The 23,611-nt window shown below is 49.6% G+C and overlaps 7 protein-coding genes across 7 annotated transcripts; 3 read left to right on the top strand and 4 right to left on the bottom strand.

Moving 5' to 3' along the window:
* Positions 1–273: 273 nt before the first annotated feature.
* On the bottom strand, positions 274–1,182 carry VC83_08645 (uncharacterized protein). The gene is made up of 2 exons (XM_024472191.1): positions 1,138–1,182; positions 274–1,088 (listed from the first exon to the last, which is right to left on the bottom strand). Exon 2 carries the CDS (start codon positions 946–948, stop codon positions 340–342), a length of 609 nt encoding a protein of 202 aa, XP_024320215.1. The 5' UTR covers positions 949–1,088; positions 1,138–1,182; the 3' UTR covers positions 274–339.
* Positions 1,183–11,523: 10,341 nt separating this feature from the next.
* VC83_08644 (uncharacterized protein) lies at positions 11,524–13,462 on the top strand. The gene is made up of 5 exons (XM_024472190.1): positions 11,524–11,603; positions 11,684–11,753; positions 11,834–12,264; positions 12,310–12,608; positions 12,676–13,462. The coding sequence occupies exons 1-5, from the start codon at positions 11,559–11,561 to the stop codon at positions 13,265–13,267; spliced, it is 1,437 nt and encodes a 478-aa protein (XP_024320216.1). The 5' UTR covers positions 11,524–11,558; the 3' UTR covers positions 13,268–13,462.
* An 8-nt stretch (positions 13,463–13,470) lies between these two features.
* VC83_08643 (uncharacterized protein) lies at positions 13,471–16,786 on the bottom strand. The gene is made up of 3 exons (XM_024472189.1): positions 16,259–16,786; positions 15,788–16,206; positions 13,471–15,735 (listed from the first exon to the last, which is right to left on the bottom strand). The coding sequence occupies exons 1-3, from the start codon at positions 16,393–16,395 to the stop codon at positions 13,562–13,564; spliced, it is 2,730 nt and encodes a 909-aa protein (XP_024320209.1). The 5' UTR covers positions 16,396–16,786; the 3' UTR covers positions 13,471–13,561.
* VC83_08642 (uncharacterized protein) lies at positions 16,787–17,442 on the top strand. The gene is made up of 2 exons (XM_024472188.1): positions 16,787–17,020; positions 17,074–17,442. Exons 1-2 carry the CDS (start codon positions 16,892–16,894, stop codon positions 17,248–17,250), a joined length of 306 nt encoding a protein of 101 aa, XP_024320210.1. The 5' UTR covers positions 16,787–16,891; the 3' UTR covers positions 17,251–17,442.
* Positions 17,443–18,851, bottom strand: MRPS5 (mitochondrial 37S ribosomal protein mrps5). Its single transcript, XM_024472187.1, has 2 exons — positions 17,790–18,851; positions 17,443–17,724 (listed from the first exon to the last, which is right to left on the bottom strand). Exons 1-2 carry the CDS (start codon positions 18,802–18,804, stop codon positions 17,468–17,470), a joined length of 1,272 nt encoding a protein of 423 aa, XP_024320211.1. The 5' UTR covers positions 18,805–18,851; the 3' UTR covers positions 17,443–17,467.
* Positions 18,852–19,060: 209 nt separating this feature from the next.
* On the top strand, positions 19,061–20,851 carry TRM2 (tRNA(m5U54)methyltransferase; the record flags this gene model as incomplete). The annotated part of the gene is made up of 1 exon (XM_024472186.1): positions 19,061–20,851. The coding sequence occupies one exon, from the start codon at positions 19,061–19,063 to the stop codon at positions 20,849–20,851; it is 1,791 nt and encodes a 596-aa protein (XP_024320212.1).
* Positions 20,852–20,961: 110 nt separating this feature from the next.
* Positions 20,962–23,179, bottom strand: VC83_08639 (uncharacterized protein; the record flags this gene model as incomplete). The annotated part of the gene is made up of 2 exons (XM_024472185.1): positions 20,962–22,341; positions 22,403–23,179. The coding sequence occupies 2 exons, from the start codon at positions 23,177–23,179 to the stop codon at positions 20,962–20,964; spliced, it is 2,157 nt and encodes a 718-aa protein (XP_024320178.1).
* Positions 23,180–23,611: the final 432 nt, after the last annotated feature.

Raw genomic sequence — 23,611 nt, 5'->3', positions numbered from 1 at the left:
GAGAAGGTAAAATGTAAAACCATAACTGAGCTGCTCTGATATTTGATAGAGCAGTTCAACTGGCAAGCTTGGCAGGGTTGCTGTTGTCGCCATAGTTCATGAGATGTGAGATTGATGAATGTGAGGCAGTGACGAGTCTTGATAGAGCGACCTTGTGTAAGAGTCCAGGATGATTCTTAGGAGGTGCACTGGCAGGGGGTAAATATATTTTATTAACAAACAAACGCTAAAAGTCCAACAAAGAACCTGAGAGTGAATAAATGCCCCGTGGTGCCCTGTTTTACTGCCTTCTGTCTAAATCATTCACTTAACGCAAACCACTATTCCATTGTCTTCTGCCTATCTTCTGCACGCAGCGCAAAGCCATAAGCCCTTTGATCCAGCCTGAACCACCTCGAAATCACCACACTCATTGCAAACATGCAGGTGCTCCTCTGGCCGTCCCATCGCCTTAAATCGCGTTCCGTGGTGATACCATTTACGCTTGATCCCACACGGTATACAGAACCGCTCTTTTCTGTGCTCCGTGAGGTCAAGGGATACTGTACTCATATACTTGAACCAGGAAGTATAGCCCTTCTGTGGGTTGATAAACTTGGTGGCCACGCGGAGACATAGGCATATGCGGCATGCGAACAAGTCGGTTGGTTTGGGGTTCCGAAATCCGAGGTAGGTGTCCCAAAGGGCGCCGGGCTCTTCCCAGTTCTCTATCTCAAGAAGATCAGCCATGGTGTAGGTTTTGGATTTCGCTCCGGAAGGTGATGGTAGAGTGTATGGCTGACAAGGAGCATCGACTCTGCGATAGAGCTCGCGACAGGTGAGTGAGAGGGCGAGATGTGAACCGTAGCTGAGATGGTTCGTAATGCTGTAGAGAATTTCGGAGGGCAAACTGAGGAGAGATGGAGACGCCATAGTTTGAGTGGTGAGAGACTGAGATGCTGATGACATGGTTTGGGTGATGGAAGACTGAGATCTGCGATGTCGAGTGCTCAAAGCTCTTTCTTGAATTTTCAATTTGAAAGGAGTTTGAAAGCCCGATTCAGCCTGGGTTAAGGTGTCATCTGCGGTACAGATCCTCAAAGCAAAATCTTTGAAAGTTAGCTTTTGTTTATATGAACTGCAGGTGAGTGTTTTTACCTGGGGATGACAATGTCGGGTGTTGTAAAGGAGAGGATGTTTAATCTGATGGTGTTGACTAAGAACATCAAGGAGAGGAAGAGTACGTTAAGAGAGGTGAGTACCAAAGCAGTGACCCCAGCAAGGATACTTAATTGTAACAGCAACGAGTCATATTTGTCGCCTTCATGCTCTCTCTTTTGAACTGGGGCAATCTCAGTATAGGTCAGTGTTGGGCCATCCCTGTGGAGAATCCGCTGACTAGTATTCATTTGAGCTGTTCCCTGGGGCATTTTGAGTTTGATAACGATGGTCACGGAGGTCATAGTGCCAGTCCAGGTAAAGTAAGCTAGATTGAATCTAAAGAGAGAAGAAGAAGAAGAAGGAAGGAATGATTTGTTCCCAAAAGCACCATTAAAGATTTCCAAAATTTCGAAGTGAAAAGCTTGTCTCTGTCTAAGATGATTTCTTCTAGTAATCCATGATCGGCTAATATGACTCGAAGGAAGGTGTATGCGAGTGCTTTAGCATCGCTAGCTTCTAAATATGGCACAAATATTCCATATTTTGTGAGTCTTTCTGTAATAACTAGGATAGCATCAACTACTACTCCTGTTAACGGGTCCTGAGAGGGTGGTAGCTTGACAATGAAGTCCAAAGTGTTACAATTACAGCTCACAGCTTGTTACGGTTATTACGGTTGTTATAGGTATATGTAACGCTGACTTCTAAACGATAGAAGACACAGAGGTTCTCTTGCGTAAAGGTTTACTTATCAGAGGAGGCAGGGGATCAGACACAAAGGCTTCAAGTAACACGTTACTAGTATATAACAAATACTGTATTGAGTTGAGCACGAAGCTCCTATCTAAGGAAATACTATCTACTTATATAGTGGCGTCGTGCCTAGTGGACTCTTGGGAACTCACTCGAGTCCTCGGAGTCCTGGACTCTTAGGACTCTTCTCATCATCCTGCGAGTCCATCACGTGCCTAGTGGACTCCTGGGAACTCACTTGAGTCCTCGGAGTCCTGGACTCTTAGGACTCTTCTCATCATCCTGCGAGTCCGTCACGTGATACTTTCGGAACTACTATTCCCCGCTGCCCCTCCAGGTACCAGGGCCGGTCTCATGCGACCTCCCTCCTTCCTGTCCTGTAGTTGGCCAGCCTTCTTGTTCCGTCGTAACACTCGCTCCCTTCCCCTGGGCATTCGTCTCGAATCCTATAAGTACGTCCATGTCCCCGGGACTCTGCTGCTCCTCAGCGAGTCCTTCAACATGCAACATGCCTACTTACACTGCCCGCAAACTCCAGGAACGCAACGATCTTGTCTGTCGAATAAAGAACCACGGATACGAACTACCCGAAATGGATTCTTGCTCGAACTGCGTGAGGCGAAACATTACTTGCGTGTCGTCTCCAAATGATTCACGGCGGTGCGCCGAGTGCGTTCGTCGCAACTTGAAAGAAAAGTGTGACTGTATGGGTCCTGAGCATCCCGACTGGGTGAAGCTCGAACGGGAGGAGGATCGCCTGGATCGCGAAGAGGAAGAAACCCTTTCGAAGTTACTTCGTCTGCGGAAGCAGAAACGCCTCATCCGAACCCGTGGTAAAGATATGCTCCGGCGAGGTTTGAAAACCCTCGACGAGCTTGATGCGGCAGAGGAGGCCGAACGTGTGGCTGCTGAGAAGCGTGACGCTGTTGAGGCTGAGGAACAGGCAGTTAGCGCTGCCTCCTCGTCTGTGACCGGGACCCTCGCTTCCTCCGATCCACTGGCCTACTCCCCTGCATCTTGGGATCAATGGCTGGCGGATGGCGGCGTCGATATTCCTCCAGCAGTTCTTTGCTGATGTTCCTTGTTGGTTCCCACGAATTATCCGTAGGTTCGTAATTTTCCCATTTTATCAAAAACTCTTCTCGACGTCCTACTAACCTTCTGTCTAGGATCGCTTCGACCTCATATTCGATTATCTCATTCTCGGGTTGGAGTTCGGTGTCGGTCGCAATTGGGGTATTTCCTCTTGCTGGTTCCAGTAGTGAGACATGAAATACCGGGTGTAGTCTAGACTTCTTGGGTAGCTGCAGTCTGTAATTAACTGAGCTGACTTTGTTCAATATTTTGAATGGTCCCAATTTCTTGAAGTCCAACTTTGTGCTTGGTCGTTTCGTTTTGATATGTTTCCGGAGTAGGTATACTTTATCCCCCTCCTTGAAGGCAGGTTCCATACTGCGCTTCTTGTTTGCGTATGCGGCGGATCGTTCATTTAAGAATTGGATGTCCGTCGCAAGTTGTTCGTGGAACGATTTCAGTTGTTCCACCACGATCAGGGCTTGTTCAGCTCGTGATTCATCCGGTCTTGGTTGCCTATATGCTTCTGGCTGGTAGCCATAATTGGCAAAGAACGGTGAGACTTTCGTTGCTTCTGTCATCGCGCTGTTATATGCAAACTGTGCGATGGGTAAGATCTGAACCCAGTTATCCTGTTGATGATTGACATAGCTTCGCAGGTACTGTTCAAGGGTCTGATTTAATCTTTCTGTTTGGCCGTCTGTCTGGGGATGAAAAGCTGTTGACAGCTTATGATTTGTTCCCAGTAGCGCCATCAATGATTTCCAGAATTTCGAAGTAAAGAGCTTGTCTCTATCTGAGATGATTTCTTCTGGCATCCCATGATCGGCTAATATGACTCGAATGAAGGTATATGCGAGCGCCTCGGCGTCGCTAGCTTCTAGATATGGTATAAACTTCCCATATTTCGTGAGTCTTTCCGTGATGACGAGGATAGAGTCATATTCTATTCCTGTTAACGGGTCCTTGGAGGGTGGAAGCTTGACGATGAAGTCCAAAGCTATTGATTTCCACGCTCCTTTTGGTACTGGTGTCGACTTGAGTTGTCCGTATGGCAGGTGCCTATTGGATTTTGACTTGCTGCAAATGTCGCACTCTCTTACCACTGTCTCTACCTGCTTCCTCATACCTGGGAAGTAGTAGTGTCGGGTGATTCGTTCGAAGGTTCGTGTTACTCCCTGATGACCGTGTGCTGGTAACGAGTGTTGTTCTTGCACCAGCAGGCGTCTCATTTGACTTGGGACATACACTAACCCTTTGTATCGAATCAATCCTTGTTCGTCGATGGTGAAGTCACCTTCGACTTTGGACAAGACTCGCTTGGCGCATTCGTCTGTTGCGTAAGCTTTCTTGAGTCTTTCCTCGAGTTCTGTATCTTCGATGACTGAGATCGTCGCTAGTAACTCGTTGTACTGTATTCCTGCATCTGTTTTCTTCAGAATTGCTCTAGGTCTTTCTTCCTTTGGGCCGGCGTAGTCGGTCCGTCTGCTGAGAGCGTCTGCTCTTGCATTCTCGGAGCCCTTGCGATAGGTTATCGTGAAGTTGTAGGCTGCGAGGGTTTCTGCCCAGCGGACTTGTCTGCGGTTTAAAACCTTGGTCGTGGTGAAGTATATGAGGTTCTTGTGATCCGTCCATACCTGCACAGGGTAGGTGGGTCCCTCAAGATATACTCGCCACTGCTCAAAGGCAACGACAATAGCCAGTAGCTCCTTGTCGTGGATGTCGTAATTGAGTTCCGCGGGTGACAGTTTCCTAGAGTAGTACGCGATTGGTTTGAACTTACCGTTCTCGTCTGGTTGATTCAGACATGCTCCAATTGCGAAGTCAGAAGAGTCCGTTTCGAGGATGATCTTCTTTGCAGGGTCAAATGTAGCAAGGATAGGTGCTTCCGTGAACTTCGTCTTAAGTTCCTGGAAAGCAGCCTCTGCCTTGTCCGTCCATTTGAATTCGAGATCCTTTCTGGTAAGCTCCGTGAGTGGTTGAGCTACCTTGGAATATCCCGAGATGAATCTTCGGTAGAAGTTGGCGAAGCCTAGGAAGGCTTGCACTTCCTTGACCGTGGTCGGTGTTGGCCATTCCAACACTGCCATTACTTTTGCTTGGTCCATCTTGATGCCGTGCGTTCCAATAATGTAACCCAAGAATTCGACTTGGTTTTTATGGAACTCGCACTTCTCTGGTTTGAGGAGTAAGCTGTACTCCTTTAGTTTCTTCAGGACGAGTTTGACATGCTTGACATGCTCCTCCTTGGTTGCTGAATACACCAGGACATCATCTAGGTAGACAATGGTAAAGATGTCTAAGTATTCGTGCAAAGCATCATTCATCAGTCGTTGCATGGATGCGGGTGCGTTTGTTAGCCCAAAGGGCATGACTTGATACTCGAATAGGCCATAGCGGGTGCGGAATGCTGTTTTCCACTCTTCCCCAGCCTTGATTCGGATCAGGTTGTATGCTCCTCGCAGATCTAGCTTACTGAAGATCTTTGCTCCTTGAAATCTATCGTGTAGTTCGTTGATTAACGGCAGGGCATACCTGTCCTTGATTGTGATGTTGTTCAATGCTCGATAGTCCACACATAACCGTAGGGAGCCGTCTTTCTTTGGTACGAAAAGCACCGGACTTCCTGCTGGTGATGTGGATGGTCTGATGAATCCTTTCGCTAGGTTATCATCGATGTACTCCTTAAGTACCTTCAGCTCCTTTTCCGATAGCTGATATATTGGTCCGAACGGTGGACTCTTGTCTTTCTCCAAAGGTATCTCGTGATCCCATGGTTGGTGCTTAGGAAGCGCCTCGTTCTTAGGGCCTTCCTGGAATAATCGCTCGTATTCCTTGTACTCCACCGGTATACTCGTCGGTGAGGATGCCTGGGCTAGGTCATCGAGCTCGGAGGTTGCACATAACTCCTTCCGGCCCTGGGAGGGTTTCTCCCGTTGTCGCGTGTCCGTCCGTTGTTCACACGCGCACTGGCTCATCACAACTTTCTCGTTCCACCAGTCAATCTGGGGGTTGTGTTTCTTGAGCCATGGCACACCAAGGATGCACGCATGGTTGTCCATGTGCACGATGTCAAACTGAATCGTTTCCTTGTGCCCGTGTAGCATGACCATTTCCAATGGGACCGTTTCGTGGGTCACCATTCCTTCATTAGTCGAGATGGGCTCTCCATCTACGACCATTAATGGGTATGGTTCGGTTTTCAATTGCGTCTTGAAACCTTGCGTGTCTGCTACTTTCTTTGTCATAAAGTTGCCCGTCGCTCCTGAGTCAATCATTGCTCGGAGGTGTCGCTGTTGTATCTTAGCGACCACATATAGTTGCATGCCGCCTTCCGTGGCGCATAGCTGGTTCGTACTAGGCCTCTTCCTGTCGCTCGCCGGTGGCCTACCGTCGAGGACTCCTAGTTTTTTGACTCGTCCGAGGAAGGATAGTATTCATCCGCTTCCAATGGTGGTCCTTGGGGAGATCGTTTCCCTCGCTCTTCTGCTTCGTCTAGCAGATGTGGGTATTTCTCGTATACCTGTTCGCTTTTGATAGGCAAGTCCTTCAGACTGGCTTCGCCTGAGGGCGTGAACTTGCTCTGCGTCTCTGAAGTGTATCCTGGGCGAGGATCGGGGAAACAACTGATTCTGGTGTTTCTTTTTCCAGTGGAGCTTGCAGTCATCTTCGCTGCAATACTCCCAGTAGACATACGCGTGCCAGGGATGATCAGTCTCTGTTGCGTCTGTCGTTGATAGTTCCCGCTGTCCTCTCACCCATGCACTATCTTCCCTCAGAGGCGTGGAGAACGTGTCTAGTTGCTCCATGGCTCTCCTTTCGATGCGTGGAGTGGGTCTCGCATTTTCCCGTCGGAGCATACCTCTGGCTTTCTCGTCGTACTTCTCCAGGGCTCTCCTGCGGTCCTGGTAGTAAAGTTCGACGCTTTTCATATACTTCAGTTTAGCCATATGCTCGACATCCTTCTCCAGTTCTTCCGCTTCTTGGGCTTCCAACTTAGCTACGTCTGGGGACGTGCCAAGCAGCCTGCGGGTATTCGTTAGTTGGTCGTAGTATCTCCAGAGGTCATCCTTGCAGTCGTCCACCTTGCACTCTAACGGAAGTCCCTGTAACAGGTTCCCGTAGATGCCCTTAAGCGTGGGGATTCTCCTCTGGCCGCTGGGCTTGTCTCGTTCGGCCCTAATCTTCGCGTGGGCGTGTTTTGCCATGCGTCTTACTACGCTCTTGCACCGTGGACTCATTGGTTCCGTAGGTGCGAGCTCGTCGAAGGTCTCCTGTTCCGAGACGGTGAACGATTCCGCCTCCGACCCTTCGTCTGAGCTCTCGTCTTCTGGGGTGCTTTCGCCGTTTATTCCCCAGTCCTGTTTGCTCACAAACGTTGCATTCAACTGTCCTGTCCAGGTGGCATTGAGTTGTTTGCCGACTTTGCGTCTGCCGTTCCCTTTCTTTGGCTGTCTGCAGTCTCGGGCCATGTGGCCTGGCTTGTCGCAGTTAAAACAGAGTCGTTCCTTGAATTGTCTGTCTTTCTTAGGGTCACGGGGTCGTCCAGGTTTGAACGTGGCATCGAGTTCCATTGGGTCCGACCAACGGTTGTCTCGCGGGTGTTGATCCCGTCGTCTGCCCTCGTTTCCCCGGTAGGGGTAACTTTTCTTGGGCTTGTCATAGGTCCGACGTTCCTTCTGGAATTCGTATAGTCGATTGTCGATTCGGACCGTATGTTCGATTAGCGCTACCATGTCCGTTGGTTGTTGTTCCAAACGGGCAAGTTCCATACGTATATGGCTCTTCAGCCCACGTCGGTAGTGGCTGATGAGTGCGCTGGCGTCCCATCCTGTCTGATTGCCGTATCTCTGGAATTCTGTGGAGTACGTGAGGGCGCTGCCAGTCTGCTTAAGTGCAAACAGATGGTCTTCTGCGGTCTTAATCTCATCGATGTCTCCGAACATGCGTCGGATTTCCTTACAGAATCCATTCCAGCTGCCAAACATAGTCTGCGTAGTTGTCATGCTTCCATTGGTACTTTCATATTTGAAATAGTCCTTGAGGAATGGTTCGATCCATCGCAGGGCTTCCCCCCTAAGGTAGGACGCAGTCCACAGGGCATAGCTCTCCTGGGTGGGAAACTTCTCATCATTGAAGTGCTGGTACAGTTCGACCTGTAGCAAAAACACCTCAAGTTCCTTTCGGTTGCCGGAGTAAGTGTCGGGCAACTTGACGCGTAGAGTTTCCTTGAGTTCGTTGACGGTGGGTGCATCGGGCATCTCTTCATTCTCAGGCTTAGACCTCTGAGACGAAGTTGGCGTGGTGGGGGTTTTCCCCTTCGAACTGACGACAGACATGTTGCTTTGTGTGTAAGCCGGTACCTCGTAGAAGTGGTGCTCAAAGTGTAACGCTGACTTCTAAATGATAGAAGACACAGAGGTTCTCTTGCGTAAAGGTTTACTTATCAGAGGAGGCAGGGGATCAGACACAAAGGCTTCAAGTAACACGTTACTAGTATATAACAAATACTGTATTGAGTTGAGCACGAAGCTCCTATCTAAGAACTAACTATCTACTTATATAGTGGCGTCGTGCCTAGTGGACTCCTGGGAACTCACTCGAGTCCTCGGAGTCCTGGACTCTTAGGATTCTTCTCATCATCCTGCGAGTCCGTCACGTGCCTAGTGGACTCCTGGGAACTCACTCGAGTCCTCGGAGTCCTGGACTCTTAGGACTCTTCTCATCATCCTGCGAGTCCGTCACGTGATACTTTCGGAACTACTATTCCCCGCTGCCCCTCCAGGTACCAGGGCCGGTCTCATGCGACCTCCCTCCTTCCTGTCCTGTAGTTGGCCAGCCTTCTTGTTCCGTCGTAACACTTAGCCACCAAGGCTACAACCGCTAAGCGGACAACTGTATATCAACAGCTTTCCATCCCTAAACAGACGGTCGAACAGAAAGACTAAACTAAACCCTTGAACAATACCTACAGAGTTATGTCAACCACTAACAGGACAATTGGGTTTAGATATTACCCATCGCACAGTTCGCATATAACAGCGCGATGACTGAAGCAACAAAAGTCTTACCATTCTTTGCTAATTACGGCTATTAGCCAGAGGCATATGACAACCATGACCAGATGAATCAAGAGCAGAACAAGCTATGATTGCCGTGGAACAACTCAAATCATTCCATGAACAGCTCGCAACAGATATACAATTCTTAAATGAACGATCTGCTGCATATGTAAACAAGAAGTGCAGTATAGAACCTGCCTTTAAGGAGGGGGATAAAGTATATCTACTCCGGAAACATATCAAAACGAAATGACCAAGTACGAAGTTGGACTTCAAGAAATTGGGACCATTCAAAATATTGAACAGGCTGCAGCTACCTAAGAAGTCTAGACTACACCTAGTATTTCATGTCTCACTACTAGAACTAGCAAGAGGAAACACCCCGATTGCGACCGACACAGAACTCCAACTAGAAAATGAGATCGTTAAATACGAAGTCGAAGCGATCATAGACAGAAGGTTAGTAGGATGCAAAGAAGAGTTTTTGATAAAATGGAAAGGTTTTCAATACGGTCTGCAAGAAGATGACGTTCTTTGATTTTTGTGTGTCTACTGGAAGACATGCCAAGCAGTGCAACCTGCTTGGCAATTAAGTAGGCATCACCCTACTTAAGTAAACTAGCGATTTCCTTAATTAGCAAGACCTAAGGGACTAGGCCTTTAGGAGGGGACCTAGTGTTACAGCTATGGTAACATGACGTTAGTTACAGGGCTAGCGGAACTAGGCTTAGTAACATAACCTAAGAAGTCACAGGGCTAGTGGGGCTAGGCTATAGCATGACAACCTAAGATCACAGGGCTAGTGGGGCTAGGCTGTAGCGTGACCAGGCTAGTAGATAGTTGTAGAAACTAGTGGATATTAGATAGTTGAGCTATTCATCAACTATCTAGATTATCTGGCTATCCATCAACTATCCAGATTACCCCGCTACTATATAAGTAGATAGTATTCCCTTAGATAGGAGCTTTGTGCTTAACTCAATATAGTATTCTTTACAATACTGTAACGTGTTACTTGGAAAGCCTTTGTGTCTAATCCCCTGCCTCCTCTGTCAAGTCAACCTTACGCAAGAAACCTCTATGTCTTCTATCGTTTATGTAAGGATGCCTCCTTACCTAGATGCTTGAAGAACCCGCCTCAGAGCTGTTACGGTCACCACAAGCATGAAATCCGACTCGGTGTGATTTCAGACCAGTAGAGGAGCACATAGCGAGTTACACTATAGTGGGGGACGGTAAGGGTGTAGGGTTCAGGGTTGATGCGGACCTGTTGTGGTGGAAGGTTCAGGGCTAGAACCTTTGGGATAACCGAGTCGGGCCCGTTTCTGTAAGGACACAGGGCACCCAGCTCACAGTAATAGCATATGAGAGTGCGAGTCGGAGGCTAAACGGATGCTATCCTATAGGTCTACTACGAAGGATACAAAAAAGATGAAGAGAGGAACCCCCGTTGAGTCAATCTCCTTAAGTACCCGAAACGGGTCCGACTCGGATAACCTACCCTAATGCTCCCCACGTGACTGTAACCTGCCCGACTCCGATGCTTTCCATCACTGAGGGCTTTGGCATCCTTACAGTTTCGGGTACTTAAGGAAACAGACTTAACGGGGTTCCCCCTTCATCTTTTTTGTATCCTTCGTAGTAGACCTATAGGATAGCATCCGTTTAGCCTCCGACTCGCACTCTCATCTGTGAGCTGGGTGCCCTGTGTCCTTACAGTTTAGAAGTTAGCGTTACAGTCATGTTATAAGTAGTCGATTTGCCATATCTTTAACAATAGACAACTAAGGAAGAAACTCTTTAGTAGCTAGGTTGAGTATGTATTAAACAAGGACTGATTCCTCTAGGTTAGCTATTTCTGTAAATTGGCTATAATATCACGTTGTGGTTACATACCTTAGAAGCTTGCCCTAACTCGAGGCTGACATGACAAATTCGATCTTGCTGCAGAGAGAACGACTAGAATCCCAGACATTAGACCCTAAGAAACTCTGCTTAGTCACCAAAACTTAGTTTAGCGAGCTGGCATCATTATGGCTTAAGCTCTAGTCATAGATTCGAAATAAAATCATCATCGCCCCATGCTGATACGGCCCCTACCCGAATGTGCAACACTGTGTTATCGGGCTCGAGCTGTCCCATGGCTCTCACCGAACTAGGGGACTCAACCATGGTTCTCACAATTCTGGTGAAAACTCTACAGCGGAAGGGGCGGCTTACTCGGAAGCCTCGGGGGTTACTGGGAGTTATTTAGAGCCTATAAAAAGTATGCGTAGTTCCACTAGAATAGCAAAATCAATTGTACCATTTTACTCTCAATATTTCGGTCCTCCTGCAACAGACTGGTGGGGGACCGTGGGTTATTTATTGGCTTCGGACCAGACCACGGTCTGGTCCGAAGATTTGGGACCGGACCGGACCATGGTCTGGTCTGGGGTCGGTACCGACTACCATTGATATAGATTCGTTATATATATCCCCGCAAATATCCCATATATATTTCCATATACCATACATACATACACTATCATGTCTGCCTCCCCTATCGAAACCAGGCTATTCATCAATGGCGAGGTGCGACATAGGTTCCATTTAAACCTTCAGTTCGAACCCCCAATCCCATCCGTAGCTAACCCCCTTGTCCTCTCCTCCAGTTCCAAGCCATTGATGAGTCTCAAACTTTTGACCTACATTCGCCTTCCACCGGCGAATTCATAGCCAAAGGTACTGTGCATCGCATGCCCGGACCCTGCTTCTTCACTCTTACCCGTTTACGTATCTTGGTCCATACTAATCGGCCACAGTTCCTGAAGCAACCGCTAAAGATGTAGACGCCGCCGTCGCCGCAGCCAAGGCTGCCTTCCCAGCTTGGTCCGCCCTCTCCCCCAAAGAGCGCAGCGTCTACCTATTCCGTCTCGGTGTCCTCTTCGCCGAGCACTCTGGTGAGCTTGCACGGCTCGAGGCAAAGTCGATGGGACGTCCAGTCACCTCATTTTTCGATGCTGGCGCCGCTTCGGACTACTTTCGTTACTTTTCTGAGGCCGCCTATCCTATGGGTACCTCCAGCCTTAACACCCCCGGGTTCGTCAACATGGGCGTGAAGCAGCCATATGGTGTCTGTGGGATCATCATCCCATGGAATGCGCCGCTGATATTTTTCTCAAAGAAAGGAGCTGCAGCACTGGCAGCGGGTAATACCGTGGTACTGAAGAGCAGTGAGAAGGCACCTTTAACCGCAAGTTGCTCCCCTTAGAAGGTAGGACTAGCTAAATTTACATAGTGCGCGAAAGCTGCCGAGCTTGTGGCGAAAGCCGGCTTCCCGCCGGGAGTGTTCAACATCCTCTCAGGACATGGCGAAGCTGGAGCCGCGATGTCGTCTCACATGGACATCCGCATTATCTCATTCACAGGTAGCACGCGTACAGGGCGCGCTATCCAGAAGGCTGCTGCGGATTCGAACTTGAAAAACTGCATTTTCGAGCTCGGTGGAAAATCACCAGCGTTAGTTTTTGAGGATGCAGATATCGAGCAAGCAATCCAGGCGACTGTGCCGAGTATTGGATGGAACAGTGGGCAGACGTGAGTTGTCTTCCCATTCCTGGAGGCCCCCACGGACCACTGCCGCGGTAACTAACGGGATACATAGATGTTTTGCGAACTCAAGAATCTACGTCCACAAATCAATCGCCCAAACCTTCATAGAAGGATTTAAAACCAAATTCATGAGCGCCAAGCTCGGCGACCCAACACAACCAGGCACAACCCAAGGCCCCCAAGCCGACAAAGTCCAACACGAAACAGTCAAGCGCTATCTGGCCCTGGCTGAAAAATTCGGCACCAAAATCACTGAAGACCTCCCTAACGTCTCCGGCCTCTACATTTCCCCCACCATCTTCACCGACACCCCCGAAGACGCACAGATCATGAAAGAAGAGATCTTCGGACCTGTAGTGCACATCAACACCTTCGAGGGCGAGGCAGAGGCTATTGCCAAGGCGAATGATACAGAGTACGGACTCTATGCATCGGTGTTCACCAAGGACATCGACCGCGCGATGAGGGTTAGTAAGCAGCTGGAGGCGGGGACGGTGGGGGTGAACTGCTCCAGCCCGACGAAGGGGAATGATATGCCGTTTGGAGGGTGGAAGGGGAGTGGGATTGGGAGGGAGGGCTATATTGGGGGTGTGGAGAGCTTTATGGAGGATAAGGCTGTGCTGATTAAGGTGGCGCCGCTGTAAGAACGGAGGGGAGTTGTTTTAAGATGTTCCTCTGAGACATCGGTCCAAACTCTTGTCGATCTGGTTGTCAATCGGACTCTATCCCCATCTCGATGGGCCTTTCACACAGAGTCACCAATAGACTTCAACGACAGTATTTATTAGGCATATACCTCACAGTTTTCGTAACTGCAACTATTATTCACATAAACTCAGTAAACATGCTCTAATCGTTGTAGTAATTCCTTACATGGTACTCCAGCTATCGTACGTACGCTGCATAATTTAGTCAATGCCACCACCCACCCACATAAACTACTCGATCTCCTCAATCCTTGGGCCTGGGCCTGGGCTTGGGCTAGGAGCCGCACTTCGCGGACCTGAAGACAAACCCCGTAGTGACCCAAACTGTAGCCCCAAGTTGATGTCCAGATTTCTTTCAATACTAGGTCCAGAAAACTCATTCATCTGCCAATCTTTCAACTGCTCCAGCGTCTCCGTGGCATGTTGCCTCACCAACCCATCATTATCTGTCTCGGATATGTAAAGGAATATCCTCGTCACATCAGCCAGACTCTGGCCTGCAAATCCAATTCCTATATCCTTGCCGGCCTCCCTCGCCGAGCTAATAGCGTTAACGAGCGCCATAACGACCATAATTGCCGAACGTCGCAGAATAGCCTTTTCAGGCTCCGGCTCAAGGGGTAGCATATTGATGGCGAGGTCCACTCCGCCACCAACAATAGCAGCACCAATACCAGCGACATTCGAGTCAATGGCAGAGGCAAAGATAGACAGCGCAGATGCACGAATACGGACATCTTCTTCGTCGCGCTTACCCTCCCAGCCCTCAACAATCTGGTTCAGAAGCGCATCCACCTCAGGATCGTGATCTTCAGGAATATCATCAAGCTGTGGCACTAGCCCTCCCCAGGCTTCTTTAGCAGCTTTGTTTTTGCGCTCCTCGGCCGCACGTCGCTTAGTCTTCTCTTCTTGCGATTTAGGGCGATGACCCCGCCGACCTGCAAGTGCGAGAAGCCCTTCACATACGTGGTGGGCCACGTCTCCCGTGAATGCCTCGCCCGCCTTCTCGATAACCTGCGAGAGGGCTTCACCGAGTCTCAGGCGCGTGTCGAGGTTCAGATCTTCGTTGGCGTCGAAATATCGCTCGAGGATGCCGTTCAAAACGGTTTTTGGGTGTGTTATAGATAGCTGAATAAAAGATTTGATGACTCGGAGGTAAATGTATTCTTCTTCATCCTGGACAAGGGATGATAGCAGAATCATCGCCGCTGGGACATCGATAATAGGGCTTCTTCCTGTTATTATTGTCGTCAAGAGATCTAACCCTTCCGCTCGTACAGGCGCCGGCGAGTCTGGGGACGTAATGTAGCCAGTAGCTAGCTTGTAAGTACGCCTGTCCTCTAATACTCGCTCGGAGACCGTTGGAGGCGGGACATCAAATGCGTCTGGCTCTATCAATTTGAAATCTAACAACATTAACAGATTTTGGGCTGTTGTTGACGACTCAGTTTGTGCCTCCGCCGTGGTGGCGAGCGCATCTTTTATTGAAATGACGAAACTTGGGTTCATGGACGACGCTTTGAAGGATGGAGAAGTGAACACCATATTCAGTAGGCTCAGCGCTATGGCGACGGTATCATCGTTTTTCATATCTTCTCTTCGATTGGCTCGAAGGAGAATATTGCAACTCAGTTCTAGAACTTGCCCGGATTCCTCAACGAGCCTGTCTGGTACAGTTTCAATGAGGCCTTGAAGCAATTTGGCATCTATTATCTTTTCCTCGAAATTTCGTGGTGGGCGAGATCCAGGGGTCGACATTACGAGTTCTGATTGGGCAAGTCCGTCCTCTTCCACCAGCCAGCGTCTACATATTGCGATAAAAAGGTTTGATATGCCGAATGCATCACTCGTAGAAGCCAACTTGACAACGTCCAAGAAAGCATTAACTTTGAAGTCAATCGACTTGTAATCGACAACTTTGTTGATATTGAGGAGTTTTCCCATAGGTTCATCGTCCATCGGAGTAGCTTTCTCAATGCGAATACCCCCTGTTGGAGATTCGGCATATTTCCATCGCATTAGCCTCCCGCCGTGGGTTCTTGTGGACATCAAATTATCAGCTATGCGGATCAGCTGGGCTCCGTCAACTGAAAGCTGAAGAATAATATGCAAGAGAAATCCAGCCGGCGCACGATACTCTTCCAGTTCGTTGTCCTTTGCTGTCCATGACGCGAGCGACCACAATGGAAGCACAATGTTTCGTAGAAGTCGTCTTGACAGACCCGGGTTCGGATGTGAGCTGATTAATGAAGCAAGTCTCCGGAGCCCATCTGTCAGCTCAGCTGGAGAAGAAAGAATACTCCGCCCCACTCTTGTTTCACTATCGCCCTTGGCAAGAGACCGACCCTGGCTGGGATCAATACTTCTTAGAATGGGCTCCGCCAGGAGCTGCCATCCTGGAGCGTCTGCACCAATTTTTAGAATCTACTTCTACCAAATATTCGGATTGCTACTTACCTGGGGGCGCGCCAAACTGAGGTCTCCCGAGAATCCCATATCCAATTACGTAGGCTGCCACTTTAACCATATCGAGCCCTCCGTTACCATCCAGCAATGAGAATAGTTGGGGAGCAAGGTGCTCAAACCAGTAGTATGGCGCCACGCCTTGTGGCGGAGAGCAGATCAACTGCGTAGCAGAGGTGAGTGCTTCCGGTGAAATTTGAGGACCTTTGGATCTTGCCTCCTGCCCTTGCGTCTGAGAGGTGGTAGCGGTGGTTGGATGCACAGAGAGTACAAATTCGATTGTGCTACGGACACCTCTTGGTCGAAGTGGGAAAAATGCTAGCGCACGAGAAATATGAGGATGAAGCCATGGCTTCACCCTGTCAGGTTTGACAAGTGAGACGAGAGCCGGAAGTAGAACATACGCAGCCGTCCTATGAATGGTTAGCTGTTGGTACCGGGGCAGAGCGGGTTCAATCTTCAAACCTTTCGAGAACAGTGTCAAATTCCTGGATCCCTGCTTCAGCTGCTTCTTTTGATAGCTCGGGATCGTGTGCTGCCTCTCCAAGCCTGATGATGTCTTCCTCCAAAGCGAGGGTAGCTTTGCGGTCGATGGGTGCCATGTCCCCAGGATGGGCGGCCAAAAGTAGTCGCACCTGGGTTAAATGCTGGGAGAGAAAATGATGGGAAAATAAATGGATATTTTGAGCCGGCTGTGGTGTTTGTTGATACAGTAATTTGTAGCTCTGGTGCAGTATGATGGTCTGATAGGAACTGACGGAGACAAGAATTCAAAGCGATTACTTGGTAATATAATCAGCAACTGTGGGTTCTGGTATAGTGCTGTAGAAAAAGAATAATTTGGATGAGATTTAGATTGCTACCTTGTATATGATTAAAGAATAGGAAATATGGGAATGTAGATAGAGTAAAAGTGGTCGAACCTGTCGTCATGTCGTGTGAAGTTCACGAGGCTGAAGCCTCGCGTTGTCAAATCCCCCACACGTCAACATACCGACCACGACCCCACATATGCGCAACGACAGTTAGATTCACCTCTGTGCACACTGCGATACTCTCCAACCACCCAGCAGAGACGATTCAGTCCTCTCACAAACGATGACTACCGACCTCAATGATGCGGCTGCGTCTCTCTCCCTCACAAGTCCCCCGGGACCAGACGACCTCTCCCCTCTCGAACAGGACGTCTTGGAGGAGTATGAGCGCCTGGCTGACAATATGAAGAAGGTATGTATTAATACCGTTCAGTATCTGTCTACCTATGCTAATATAACATGCAGCTCGCATCCCTCCTTGACGGATTAGCAGGCGCACCGACCGCTGAGATTCTGGATGGGCTTCTACAGCTGGAACGCAAGACGAGCTTGGTGTTTACGCTGCTCAAGGCGAGCGTGTACAGTATTGTGCTACAGCAGGAGATTTACTCTGGCGATCAAGGTGCTGGACAGGATCAGTAAGGGCTGCTTATGGAGATTGGCTCCTCTGGGAAGGCGTGTGAGCTGAGGGAAAGGGAGTTATGGTGTTAAGGATACCCAGGATTGCTGGTGCGAGAATGAATAAAGGCACGAAAATAAATGACCGGGCAGCAGTGGCTTCTTATCTTATATATACTACAAATTCGCTATACAGTACCAAACCTATCAGTACACTGTCCCAGACCTCAAGTCCCTTTCTTTACACTTCAGCATCATCCGTCCTCTGCCTTTTGGGAAGTTGCTGGTCTCCTCCATAATAAACCTTCCGCACATCGATTAGCTTCTTGCCCAACCCACGAGCAACCTCATCCGGGATCCTCTGGTTCATCAACGCCTCGTATGTGGCTTTGGCCGTGTTCATTTTGTTCCTCGCGAACGGGACACGCGCAGCCACGTCTCTGATACCAGCAGCGCGACACATTTCGAAGATAAGGTATTGGCAGCGGAGTCCAAATCCTGGGAACAAAATTAGCACCGCATTGGAAAAGGCGAGACATAAAGGTTGTCGTAGGAGCACTTACCAGGTGGCCTCGACATCAACTGAACCCTCACAGCCGAAACTTTCGCCTCAACTTCGCCAAATATCGTCCTATCTTCGTAGCGCGGGATCGGCTTCATGTTTTTGATAGCGGCCATGCGAGACTGATTCAATGAATCTACCATTTCTGCAGACTTCCCCTCTCCCAATCCAAGCATGCCATTCCCATTGCCAGCAATAGACAACGAATAAAAGCTCTGTACTCGGCCTAAACGTGTCATATTCACAACTCTATGAGCCACGATATTCTTCACGTCCAGGGCCAAGATATCATCAAGGCTCATTCCAGTCTGCCTCCTCACTTTGTCGTAGGTACCGGTAGGGTCGCGTTTGTCGACAAGAGTCGAGTTCTGGTACATCCCTACCATGCTCGGAACCTTTGGAAGGGCAGGCGCAAGGACGTCGGACCCAAACTTGCCGCCGCCTGTCATCGATGGAGTTTCATCGATGAACTTCTGCAGGTCTAGCCGCGTTATGGGCACAGCATTGGGCTCAGTCAGACCCTGTAGTTCTTTCTCCTCCGTCATCTTCCCCAGCCATTCGTTGACCTGATCAAACCGCTCTGTCTCATTTAACCAGCGTGCGCCTTTAGGAACAGTGCTCGGGGCCTTGGGTATTTTGTCCAGAGTAGGGCGAAGGACAGAGAAGTCGTCGAGGTATTTGAATGCGTAGGGGTCGTTGCGGACGACACCTTGGCTGCGGATATCTTCGAGGTCGATTGCCTCCTCGCCAGCGGCGATGACACGCATTTGATCGGGGGTGTATCTTTTCGACAGGTTTTGCTCATCTTTCTTGGTGTAGCTCTTCAGCACCTGGCTTGTGGGAGCCTGAGATAGCAATCCCATATCCTCGGCCTTGACACTAGCAAACCGACGACGACGTCGGCCCGGAAGAGACTGGGTCGTTGAGAAATCTCGGCATTGGACCATTGGTCGCGCCTTCGCAATTGACGATGCGGAGGAGAACACACATCGTGCTGGGCGTGAGACGCTCATCATGAACACCGCGGTATGAGGCGGCTTTTTTTCTCGGCTTCCTCCCTGAGTATACGAGGTTGTTACAGCCGCCGTACCTTTGGCGATAAATTTAAGTTGCCGCAACAATGTTTATCCGGCGCCGAATTGGCCTCGAAATTATTTTGAAATAGATGTACTCTGATTCGATATTCAACTCTCAATGTACAAGCTTTCCAGGGCAATTTCTAGGAATCTGTTTATACCATTGAGGACGGTAAGACAATTTAATTACCGGTCAATGGAGATTGAACGAAAGATTGCGCCGGCGGGCGCCGAGAATCGCAAGAGAGACCACCAAGGTGGTCGCGGGAACCAAGGCGGCCGTGGAAATAAGAGGCAGAAGACACAAAAACAAAAACCAGTCAAGGAAGGATCAACAGAAGAGGTGTTGTTGGCAGATGTGACGGACCTCTTTTCGAGGCAGCGACTGGAAGACCCCAAGCATGGCGAAGCTAGCATCGCAGAGGGCGAGTCAGAATCGAAGACGAGCCTACCAGCACCATTCACAGAACTCGATGTGAAAGTGTTGGAGATATCATCTACGGGCGATGGGTTGGCTGTAGCCCCTGGCTCAGACCAGATTTACGTCGTCCCATTCACGGCACCAGGCGACATTGCGCGAGTCAAAGTCATCAAGCATTTTGAGAAGCACCACTACTCTCTCGCCGATTTCCTCAGTGTCGTCGAGCCATCACCACTCCGAGACGATAGTCGAATTGGCTGCCAGTATTTCTCCAAATGCTCGGGCTGCCAATTCCAGATGCTTGATTACCCCGCTCAACTAGACCACAAGAAGTCCATCGTCGAAAAAGCTTACAAGAACTTCTCACATATTCCAACAGAGCTGGTACCCGCTGTTCTAAATACGATGGGCAGTCCATTACAATACAACTACCGCACGAAGCTCACGCCCCATTTTGACGGGCCGCCAGGATATAGGAGTCGCGCCGATGCAAGGGCAGGCATTAAGAAGGAATTCGAGAAGACCCCAGAGATTGGCTTCATGCAGAAGAATCGCCGCATAACTCTGGACATTGAGGACTGTCCGATCGGCACTGACGCCGTTAGAAAGGGAATGAAGAGCGAGCGCGCCCGCGTAGCCGTCGAGCTGGACAAGTACAAGCGTGGTGCTACGATTCTGCTCCGCGAGTCCACTCAGCGAGTGCCCAACTCCGAACTCCCGTCGCCCATCCCGGAGAACACAATCGCTGTCCCAGTCGAGGGCACCGAGACTACAGATCTCAAAACATGCATCACTGACAATAACGCCACCTCAACCGAATACATTGAGGACTTCACTTTCACAAACCCCGCTGGTGCTTTCTTCCAGAACAACAACTCTATCCTCCCACCATTTACACAGTACATCCGCGAAAACATTATCCCCCCCGTTTCCTCGAGCGAACTGCCAGTCAAGTATCTAATCGACGCCTATTCCGGCTCTGGCCTCTTCACCATCACCCTCTCCTCCCTCTTCGAATCTAGCACCGGAATCGACATCTCCATTGATTTCGCCTCCAAGAACGCATCTCTCAACAATATCCCCGAGTCCAAAGCCTCCTTTCTCGCCGCCGACGCTCCTGAACTCTTCAAATCCGTTACATACCCAGCCGACGAAACGGTGGTGGTAATTGACCCGCCGAGAAAAGGCTGTGATGATAGTTTCCTCAGACAGTTACTCAGCTTCGGCCCAAGGAGAGTGGTCTATGTGAGCTGTAATGTTCACACGCAAGCTCGTGATGTGGGTGTTATGGTACACGGGTACGTTAATGGAAAGGATGGGCATGGAGGGTTGGGCAGGAGGTATAAGATTGAGAGCATCAGAGGGTTCGACTTTTTCCCCCAAACCGGGCACGTAGAGGGTGTTGCCGTGTTATCGAGGATTGATGAGCATGAGCCTCTGCCAGAAATCCTAGTTACGGATGTAAGGGGGGGGGTGGAAGAGAAGCTGGGCGCAGATGTGGCTGATGCAGAGGGTATCATCGCAACTGGTGCAGTTGAGGGTGTGAAGCCAACAAGCGATGCATAATTGTCTCGTTGATGTATAATATAGACAAAGAGGACAAGATAAATAACTACTATGACAACATGCCTACCACCCCTTTACGCTTGATCAAATTCCCTGGCTCCAGACCCAGGTTATGCAGCCGCCGCCAATTGAAGTGACTTCGTGCCACTATCCCCCAGCAGCTTTTGCAGCGCTTCTACTGCTATTTCCAAGACCTCTTGGTTCCGACTCTTCCTCGCGCACTCTTTGAGCGCCTCCACACCATCCGCCTCTTTCACTTTCGCAGCGGCCTTCTCGGCTCCATCTCCCGGTGCATTCAACATGTTCGACACACACACGACTCCCCTGTGCCTCAAATCTTCTTCATCCTCCTTGCACAACTTAAGCAATATAGCTACACCACGCTCGCGTCCCAGAATAGCAGTAACGGCAGTATCCCACTGCGTCAAGCTGGCTAGCGCACCGCCTGCAGCTCGCCGAGTCGCGAGGTCCTCCGAATCAGCCAGAGCAAGTAGAATGTGCAGTCTATTGCTAGCCTGTTTGCTCCCGTCCGCAAACTTAGCGACGCCGATGGGGCTCTCCATCAGATTGCAGACCAATTCCACTGAAGCTCGTGTAACCAGAGTGTTGTTCGACAAGAGGAGCTCGTCGATACTAGACCAACCATCACGGATAATGGGATCTCGCGCATCGTTGTCGACAGACGCGAGGTTCGTGAGCGCAAGGAGCGCTTCGAACGCAGGGAGCAAATCCCGTATCTCAGTCGTTGGATCATCAGATAGGAGAGATATGAGTGGCCGGATCGCTAGATTGAGTGGATGCGGATTTGAGCCACCAAAGATGTGGATTGGATTCGTGGATATGAGAATTCTCGCAAGCGCATGCGCTGTCGTCCTCTTAGCGTTTTGGTCGGTCTCGGGAAATTGGTTGTATGCTTGTAATAGTAGCTTCACTCCGCCTTGCTGTGCAATACGCCCGCGTAGTTCGGAAGAGCGGGATATGGACAGCAGAATCTGGACGATGAGCTTTAGGGATGCCAAAGAGCCTTGTACAGAGTGAGACACAAGGACAGGTATAGCCTCTGCCTTGAAAACGGCATTGCACCTGGCGGCGACATGAGCATCACTATTTAGAGGGTCTGCCTCATGAGATAGGCGAGAGGCATTGGCGTAGGCTTTCAGTTGAGTTATGCGTTTTTGCTCTTCTGTTAGCGACGGGAGGTAGGTGGTGAGGTTGACGAGGATGGAAAGGCCTCCATAGGTAGTAGAAGACTTTGGAGGGCTGGTCTCGAGAACATGAAGTATGCTCTTGAGAAATGCTGGGTCATTGGCAATCTTCTCCTTTACCACCGGTTGCAAAGAGGCGTATGCAAGGCCTTCTATTGAACCTTTGTGGAGCGACTCGTCGCTAGTGGTAAGGTATTGATTGAAGATATCTGTTAGTTCGTCGATGTTTGTCACTGCTGGCTGTATTTTTTCTTTCGAATCAGCTGCTGGAGCCGACGGGACAGCCTGGAGACCGAGTTAGCTTATCTACTTGTCATGTTTGGATACAGTAATGCAGGTAGCTTACCTGGAGCTTGGCCAATATAACAGCAGCCAAATTCCTGACGGCAGGTGTATGCAGGCGCTGCTGAAGAGGCCCATCCTCAACAACAGCATATCTGTCCGACTTATGCAAGTCGTCTATAGCCTTAGGCGCCTCGACCACGATCTCCTCCAGCCATTCCGTGCAGTACTTCTGAATTGCCTCGCGGCAAGCACCATGCATGCAAGCGACATTGAGCATATCAAGACACGCCTGTTCCACTTTCTTGCTCTTCCATTTTCTCTTTATTAAAGGGCCCAGGCCATAGACAAACCCAGGGCTAAGGAAGAGCTCAGCAGACACATCTGGTATGACTGGAAATGTACACGCCGCAACTGAGAATGCGATGATGAAGTCGTCATATGTGCCCTTCTGCACTTTTTCCTTGAAAAATTGAGTTAGGAAATTGACACCCTGCTCACCAGAAGCTTTAAGATATGCTGAGAGTGTCATGGTTGCATGTCCCCGTATGGCATCTCCTTGTCTCATATCCAGATAGGCGGCAAGGGTGTCGAAACAGTCGGCATCGATGAGAGGCGCCAGCTCTTCTCCCACCGGGGGATTACTCTTGTCGTCTCTGCTCAAGAGACGTGTTAACGCATCGAGAGTAAGGCATGTCTCGTCGTCATCCTGCCCACCCTCGACGAGACCGGCGAGCACAACCAGAACCTCATCACTAACTGATTCGGATCTGCTAAAGTCGACATTTGGCCCAGCCTTGACGGTGGGTTGCCGCGGCGGGGGAGTAGCTGCATCAGACATATTCCGATTGCTGCTTTATGTAAGGTCCATAGTTGATATGAAGGGATACAAAGGAGAGAGAGAGAATTAAGATGATGGGCGAATATGGCGGGGCACTTTCTGCCCCTCTTATCGTAGCTCTTTAGTCACATGCCAGGGCGTCATCAAGGCGATGGCTGACTGGGGTCCGGAAATGGAAATTCGCGGTCGCCTCTCCAAAAAGTCCAAAAAGTCGCGCTCTACGCATGCAAATCAAGATTGCATGGCTGTCGCAGGCGACGGAACCAATTTTGACGATATAACGTTCTTGCGACCTATTAATCTATTTACAATCCCCGGATGCCATATGAGAGAAACTAAAAAGTAGTCGACGAAACGGCTCTGAGCCACGGCAACCCTCGTGGACAGCCTGAAGTCGGCTTGGAATCTGTTTGCGGATCCTCCTACAGGACA

The sequence above is a fragment of the Pseudogymnoascus destructans genome (genome assembly GCF_001641265.1).
Source record: "Pseudogymnoascus destructans isolate 20631-21 unplaced genomic scaffold scaffold_29, whole genome shotgun sequence".
Lineage (NCBI taxonomy): Eukaryota > Fungi > Ascomycota > Leotiomycetes > Thelebolales > Thelebolaceae > Pseudogymnoascus > Pseudogymnoascus destructans.
Note: the sequence above shows the minus strand (reverse complement) of the source record. Positions and strands in the feature narration are given on the sequence as shown.

Excerpts from the sequence above, each read along its gene's own strand:
- VC83_08644 (XM_024472190.1), top strand. The coding sequence starts at position 11,559 with ATGTCTGCCTCCCCTATCGAAACCAGGCTATTCATCAATGGCGAG. Across the intron at positions 11,754-11,833 it reads CGGCGAATTCATAGCCAAAG|TTCCTGAAGCAACCGCTAAA; the intron begins GTACTGTGCATC and ends AATCGGCCACAG. Across the intron at positions 12,609-12,675 it reads GGATGGAACAGTGGGCAGAC|ATGTTTTGCGAACTCAAGAA; the intron begins GTGAGTTGTCTT and ends CGGGATACATAG.
- MRPS5 (XM_024472187.1), bottom strand. The coding sequence starts at position 18,804 with ATGATGAGCGTCTCACGCCCAGCACGATGTGTGTTCTCCTCCGCATCG. Across the intron at positions 17,725-17,789 it reads GTTGATGTCGAGGCCACCTG|GATTTGGACTCCGCTGCCAA; the intron begins GTAAGTGCTCCT and ends TTTTGTTCCCAG.
- VC83_08645 (XM_024472191.1), bottom strand. The coding sequence starts at position 948 with ATGTCATCAGCATCTCAGTCTCTCACCACTCAAACTATGGCGTCTCCA.
- VC83_08642 (XM_024472188.1), top strand. The coding sequence starts at position 16,892 with ATGACTACCGACCTCAATGATGCGGCTGCGTCTCTCTCCCTCACAAGT. Across the intron at positions 17,021-17,073 it reads TGGCTGACAATATGAAGAAG|CTCGCATCCCTCCTTGACGG; the intron begins GTATGTATTAAT and ends TATAACATGCAG.
- VC83_08643 (XM_024472189.1), bottom strand. The coding sequence starts at position 16,395 with ATGGCACCCATCGACCGCAAAGCTACCCTCGCTTTGGAGGAAGACATC. Across the intron at positions 16,207-16,258 it reads TTTGACACTGTTCTCGAAAG|GACGGCTGCGTATGTTCTAC; the intron begins GTTTGAAGATTG and ends AACCATTCATAG. Across the intron at positions 15,736-15,787 it reads TCAGTTTGGCGCGCCCCCAG|ACGCTCCAGGATGGCAGCTC; the intron begins GTAAGTAGCAAT and ends AAATTGGTGCAG.